General features: G+C 37.2%; 1 protein-coding gene across 6 annotated transcripts in view; it reads right to left on the bottom strand.

Annotated features, from left to right (window-relative positions):
• LOC135221703 (uncharacterized) overlaps window positions 1-7,500 on the bottom strand; it is a 122,756-nt gene that overhangs the window by 24,671 nt on the left and 90,585 nt on the right. For all 6 annotated transcript variants that reach the window (XM_064259455.1, XM_064259456.1, XM_064259454.1 and 3 more), the window contains exons 2-4: window positions 1,349-1,536; window positions 506-683; window positions 1-28 (exon numbers count right to left, since the gene is read on the bottom strand). The exon at window positions 1-28 is cut by the window's left edge and continues 99 nt beyond it. In XM_064259455.1, coding sequence (XP_064115525.1) covers window positions 1-28; window positions 506-683; window positions 1,349-1,536 — 394 coding nt within the window. The remainder of the gene's footprint in view (window positions 29-505; window positions 684-1,348; window positions 1,537-7,500) is intronic.

Genomic DNA, 7,500 nt, shown 5'->3' with positions numbered 1-7,500 from the left:
TAAGTCATCGATAGGTCCTCGGCTGGGGCTGCAAGGCAAGAATGGGAAGGGAAACAGATACAGCGGTGAGACAGTTTCTATGAAATTGTTTCACGTTTTATTTTACGGCTTTTGGAGTTTACAGTGGCTTCAGTGAAGTACTGTGTTTCTGTCACTTTAGGGTTATTCTCTTATATGCTCCAAATATCCTCAGTTTTGGATTTTAGGTATGCTATAATTGTATTTGGAAGTGAATGAAAATAAACATTTTGCGGTTACACACACACACACACACACACCACACACAATATATATATATATATATATATATATATATATATATATATATATATATAGAGAGAGAGAGAGAGAGAGAGAGAGAGAGAGAGAGAGAGAGAGAGAGAGTAAAGGTTCATTCTTTTACCATTTGAAATACCCATACACCTTTGGAGAAGCAACAAGCCAAGTGCATTAGACGCAAATGAAGATAAATGGCCTGGTTATCCCAAGAGACGGGCTTTCTTACCGTAGATAATGAGATTTTTTCTCTTGTAGGCTTCGCTCTCAAAGGACGAGATCAAGCAGGTGTATTCTCCCGTCAGGTCTGTCGTGGGATTGACGATGGCGAGGGCGCGGTGTTTCGAGAACTGGTCTTCTGAGACTTCGTAATTCAAGTTGAGACGGCCTTTCAGAATGCCTAGATCCTGAAGGAGGGGAGATTTCGAACATTTACTAAAGTTGTAGGATGAAGAGGTTCTCTTGGTGGGACTATTTTTAAGATGGTTTTGAGGATATGTATTATTCTTTTTTTTTTTATCAAAGGCAAAGACCACAGTCACAGGTAGTATTCTGAGATCCCTTCTAGCCCAGGTTAAGTGAAAACCAGGAAAGGGAAAAGGAAGGTATATCTCCCTTAACTCCAGAAAATGGAATTTAAGATCCTCCTTACCTAGATCGAAATACCCACGAAAATATGAATCCAGGTGAAAATGTCACAGACAAAAGGTCACGGGAAAAAAGTCACAGGAGAAAAGCCACAATAATCTTTCTTAGATAGTGACCCTAAAGGATTTAACCCAGTATATATCATAAAGATAATGATCCCCAAGACATATTGTGAATTTTTCCCCTGTGACTTTATTACCGGCCACCATAAATTAATGTGACTTTTTTTCCCGGGACTTTTTTCTTAGCCAAAATTGTGACTTTTTACTGTGACCTTTTTTTCCCCTGTGACTTTATTACCGGCCATCGAGATGAATATGTACTTGCCCTTAAATTACATATAAGATAAGAATCAGAGTTATGGTAAGAACCTCGTCAAAGAATTCACTTTTACAAATTCAATACGTGTTGTACTCGTACTTACCTGGGGAACTTTGGAAGGAATCCACTGGTACACTGGGAAAGGTTGTCTGTTGAAATACCACTTCACGACTAATCCCGGTTTGTCAAACTCCGTGATGTCGTAGTCACAGTCTAAGACTATTTGGGAGGTCGACCCATTGACGACTACGCCTGGTCCTTCTATATCTAGGATTTCCAGACTTTTGACCACTGAAATAGAAGTAGTAGTCACTGGGTGAGGACATATTCTTTATAAATGAAGTGAATTTTAATTTTTGTTTATAAAACATGCAGCTTGGCTTTCTCTGGCTATATATTTCAGTTCACTGTTAGAATGAATTTTGTACGACTATCGTGAAATTATCCAAAGTCTCGTCCTAAAACTAGAATAAAGGAGAAACATCTGCATGTAAAAGCAAAACTGTGTTCTGTCTGGTGTCTCCTATTGCCTCTTACCACGCTTAGTTTCTCCTGATGTTGTTTTTGTTTCTTTTTCTGTCTCTAAGTATTTTTTACTGATATTTGCCCAAAACTCATTTTCAGGAGATTAAGAAGCCACAAACGTTTTTAACCCCAATTGTATATTATTGTTATGAAGAGAAATTGTTGGAGTAGTAAATATGAAGAAAGAACTGAAGGGGTGAAAAAAGTGGTTGTTATGCAGTGGCATAAAGAAAAGACGATTCGTGCTGGTTTGGTGATGACGAAAGAAAGGCGAAGGACATGAGGGTGGAAATTGTACATATAATTCGGAAGTGTTAGGAGTGAGTACTGGGTGAGGAGGACCTAAACTTAGTGGATAAATGTAGCGAAAGGAGTATTAGAAAGGAATGTCAGAAGTACTGAAGTGGGTGCAAGGTAAGGAATGAATGTGTTGCGGGGTGGAGGTCGCCGAGGAGCCTTTGGTAGAGTGCGGGAGGCAATTAATTCTGAGGAAGTTTTCTGGGCAGAATTCATTCATGTGAGGCGGGGGACATTGTCATTTTTACCTATGGACTTAATCTGACAGAGGAAATGCGGTCAGGCGTTCGAATCTGGCAGATGCTGAATCCGTTTATCAATTACAATTTCCCTTCGGTGATATTCTCGAGGTAGAACGAACTGGGTATTAAACGAGATTTGTAGCAGATTTTTTTTATACACACACACACACACACACATACACACACACACACACACACACACACACACACATATATATATATATATATATCTTAATATATATATATATATATATAATATACATACATACATACAAATTACATACATACATACATACATACATACTACATACGATACATACAGGATGCCCATAAAGTCATTGCCTGATTAGCAAAATTAATAACTTTAAAATTATTGTCGATATGACCGTACAACTTTCATATTCTGTTGAGCAATTACCAAGTTTCTTTTGTTTGCCTGCAGATGCAACTGTGATCACTCTATCCGCCAGCTAAGTCAAGAATAGCAGAAATGGTGTCATTGCAGGAGAAAGCCAAGTGTGTGTTATGGTACTACGAAACAAAATCACCTGTTGCAGTTCACCACAACATCAGAAATGAATATCGACGAGATCCACCAGATGTTAAAACCATTAAAGACTGGTATAAAAAGTTCACAGAGACTGGAAGTGTTGAAGACCGGACCTTTCTGGATGCAACCTTCCTCAACCGCTGGATTGGTAGAGATAGCCACCATATTCACCAGCCATTACATTACACCTCTTGATTTTTCCTTATGGGGCTATATCAAGGATAAAGTGTACAGTACACCAGTAACTAATGTCGATACCTTAAAAGCTGGGACGTGCTCCGGGCAACAAATGGGGCACATGAAATTTATTAGTAATGTAAAAAAACTTTTAGTCAATGTTGTCGAAATTGGTGGAAACCTTATATCTCTACCTAAAATGGTTTTTGTGTGTGATAAACGCCTGAATTCCGGGAAGGCTTTATTGACACCTTATATATATATATATATATATATATATATAATATATATATATATATATATATATATATATATATATATATAATATATAAGTATATATAATATATATATTATATATATATATATATATATAATATATATATATATAATATATATATATATCATATATATATATATATATATATATATATATAGAGAGAGAGAGAGGGGGGGGATCAAATAAATTATTTCTCAAGGATGGAGTGATGGTCTACACTTCAACAGAGCGCTGATCAATCGAGTCTGTTATTCATCTCCCTCCCGTCCGTTACTGCGTTCCTTCCAGAGAGAGAGAGAGAGAGAGAGAGAGAGAGAGAGAGAGAGAGAGAGAGAGAGAGAGAGAGAGAGAGAGAGAGAGAGAGAGAGAGAGAGAGAGAATGTTGATTGTTGGTATGGAGATTTACGAAATCGCTTATCCTTCTAATCATGTTTTCAAACCATGTCACGAAGTCATCCACACAGACATTGAAAGACAAATATTGATGAATCAGTGATTGAAACAGATATTTCATCCCACGAATAACTGAAGTAATAGAAGTTAAGGGCATGAATGTCGGTCCTTTACACGGAGGTTTTTATTTTATTTTTATTTTTTTTTTCTATCTGACACTCGGACGGTAAATTCTCATCAGACGGACGGGAATCTTAATGGTCTGGAATTCATATTCTTTTAGAGAAGAATTCTTAAGTTGTGGAAAGAGATTCCGTTATGATGATATTTTTTGACTTTGCTGTTTCACTGATAACTCCTTATTAAGTGCTCGCTGAACTGTTTTAGGGAACTGATATTAAAATGATTATTTTCTTCAATAAAAGTATTATAGAAACAGCCAAATTATAGATTGAGGAAATGGCATATTTACGCCTTTTATGAGGAATAGCTATTTGTGTTAGAAATAACAACAGCATATACTTATGCCCCCCGTGCACGCATATACCATTGGCTTTGACTTCGATTTAATTCTGGTAAGACTGGGATCTAAAGCAACCACGCAATATTTCAGTGATCTTTTCCAATCATCTAACGATCTTAGTCTCAACGAAGATTTCATTCTGTGCAGACATTACATCATCTCTGGTTGCTAACTCATCCTTCTCTTTTAACTTTTCGAGTAGACTCGTGTAGGGATTTTTCCTTTTTCCTTGGTCACTTTAATAAGTAAATAAAATTAGTGTAAAATTCTGTATGGCAAAGGTCATTATGTTTTATATAACCTACACCCTACAGAAGTGCGTATGTTCAAGTCTTATTAAGCTACAGAAAAGTACCGCTTGATAAACCGTCACGTGGCGCAATCTAGAGATATCGAAAGTAAATTGGGAGCTTGAACGATGTGTTGCCCGTTTCTTGCTAAAAACGTCCGACCTCTGGGCCCCGCCGACTTTTGGCAGGGCAGTGACTCCATGCATATTCAGTTACTTCCAATGCCGATGAACGTGCAATTATCGCTATGTGTTTGGCGGGAGTGACTTTACTAATGTCGAATGACTGATCTTTGGTGTAACGCAACGGGAATTGCATCACAAGTTTGTACAAACATGGAGTCATTGTTGCCAAAACGTGGAAATGTGGCCTCCAGTGTGCAAGTTTTGATCCACAAGATTGTCGTGTGCAGAAGCGGGGTCTTTTTATAGTGTGCCACAAGAAGTTTGGAAAAAATGGCTATACTTTATTGGGGTTTATTGTGTTCAGATATATTATTTTCTTATATTACATGATTCATTGACCTATATGTTCGGTCATTTGCGTATTTTTATATACGTTTATATGATAAAACTTAATTAAGAGCCATCAAAGAATGGCTGTTTACACCGAATTAAAAAGCAGCAGAATTCGATCAAACGATGTCTTATTGACATGTCGAATGCAGACGACAGAGGGGCAGGTTTAGGTTTCCATCTGGTTAAGGTTACTTAAAATGATTTAAATGGTTATATTAGATGTAAAAAGTTATTGTGATTAACTTGATAGGGAATTTTGTGGGAAATGAGGTTTAGACTGTGAAGGAAAGCACATATCGTCTAATATAAGTTAGGGTTTACCGTTGGTTGAATGAATTTAATATCCAGGTGAGCTTGGAAATCAGTGGTGTGGAAATGTGGCAAAACTGCATGGAGTTGTTCGATGTGATTTTATTTGATGTTACACATTATCCTCCTCTAATTACCTGGCTACTTTAAGTATACAGAATTAAACGTCAGCAATACATACTGCAGGTTGGCCGCTGGAAAGCAGTGAAATACACCGTCACGATCACACCGCACGTGTCACCAGTACTTATCACGAGTTAGAAGGGGTGAAACTCTGTGAGAAGCCTTCCGCCGGCACAACGCATATATTCTGCTAAGATATGCATCTCAGCGATATCCTATCGACAGTGCTACAGTATTTTTACGGAGAAAGATATACAAAAGATAGAGATAGCTAAAAACTTTACAACGATCAGCTTTGTCATTTGGGTATTTTGCGACACGAAAACGGGTGCTCCATACAATGACTATGGGACACTCGCCCAACTTTACAGCGATTTATTGCAACCTTTTACAACGATGACCATGAAATACTGTTGAGATACAACAGAATAATCAAGTGTTTCAAGACCATATAAATAAAAAACAGCTATTCTTTCTCACTGCATAATATATAAGCCTAGGCTTTTCCTTTTATGGAACTGATGCGATTCCACATAGGCCTAGCCTGCTGTTGGTAAGTTTGTATGTATTATGTATTTTTCTCTATTCATTTTATTCTCTATCAGTCCGATTAGATTTTTACAAGCATAACAAGCACTGATTGCAAAGTGATTTCAATATTGTTGTAGGCCTAATCGAGATGAAATCCTACATCTGTCCACTCGACTAGGAAGGTAGTATCTTCTAGCATTTCTCGGCATTAGAACAAAACATTTAGGATGCATTTTGGATGCTCCTTACCCAGTATTAATGCAAAGTTGGAGCAATATTGTGCTTTATCTATAGTGAGATGAATGTTTTTGTGTGTGTGTGTGTGTGTGTGTGTGTGTGAGTTCGGTTGTGCATGTGCGTGAGCTAGGCACTCGTGAATTTCTTAGTACAATATATTGTCGTGCATGCGGACAGATTAAGATATCGAAGCCAAGTTATTCTTCATCTGATTAACAAGTTTCATAAAGAAACGGTAGTCCAAGGGACCACGGTTCATCGGTTTTGCCACAGATTGCTTTTACCAACCAATCACTCGGATTCACCCTCAAATCTGACCCTTTGTTCAGGCTGTCAGAAAACCAAGTAAAAAGACAAAACGCACCGAAAACCTAAGCGTCTTGGATAATAGAAAAATCAAATTTTTTTTTTCTAAGAGAGTCGTATAAAACAAAGTTGGCCATGGATAAGGTTAGGCCTAGTGTGTGGGAGATCGGTTGGATGTGGAAACAGGGAAAGTTAGGTAGGAAAATCGTTTAGAAAGTGCAGAAGTGGTGTGTGTGTGGGTGTGTGTGTGCAGAACAGAAAGTGTAACCATTTTGATAGGATATGGACATGCGCAGGTTACCAATTAAAAAGCAGTACATTTAATGAAAAGTAAATCCCGAGTCCCCATAAAGGCTCACGTTATTACAGGTATAACTAGTATTTGGTTTACAGTGAGAGCGCTATTTAATTCATGTTTAAGGTTACTAAGTGTCACTTAAACAATTTCTGGAGCCTCGGAATCCTGTTTACGTTTATTTCGGTTCACCCTACTGATCATGCAATAGTTTTTTCAAGCAGTTATTAACGGAAGGATGGAATATAACGTAATCGTATTTACATACTTCCGTTATTTATCCTCTTGCATACAGGTGCATGTTCAGCCTATCTGGCCTTCAACTGCACTTTGGTTGAATCCACTCGCTTTTCAGCGCTCACCAAAAATCTCATTTGTCTTCATTCCCACTTCTACACTCCCACACCCACAAACACCTTTTGATGAATACGCCATCTCTACATTATCCACCTCATGTCTTTAGCCTATATTACAATTTTTTTTTTTTTTTTTCAAAACCTTTCGTGTAAATGCTTACAGTATTTTCATACATGTATTCATATTTACCACTGTCATCTTAATGGCAAAAATGTCAAATTCTATTAATTACTTTTATATTCCGTACCGACTTTATATATATATATATATATATATATATATATATATATATATATATATATATA

This window comes from Macrobrachium nipponense, chromosome 3, assembly GCF_015104395.2.
Source record: "Macrobrachium nipponense isolate FS-2020 chromosome 3, ASM1510439v2, whole genome shotgun sequence".
NCBI classification, from domain to species: domain Eukaryota; kingdom Metazoa; phylum Arthropoda; class Malacostraca; order Decapoda; family Palaemonidae; genus Macrobrachium; species Macrobrachium nipponense.
The sequence above is the reverse complement of the archived record's forward strand: the minus strand, read 5'-3'. Positions and strand labels throughout refer to the sequence as shown.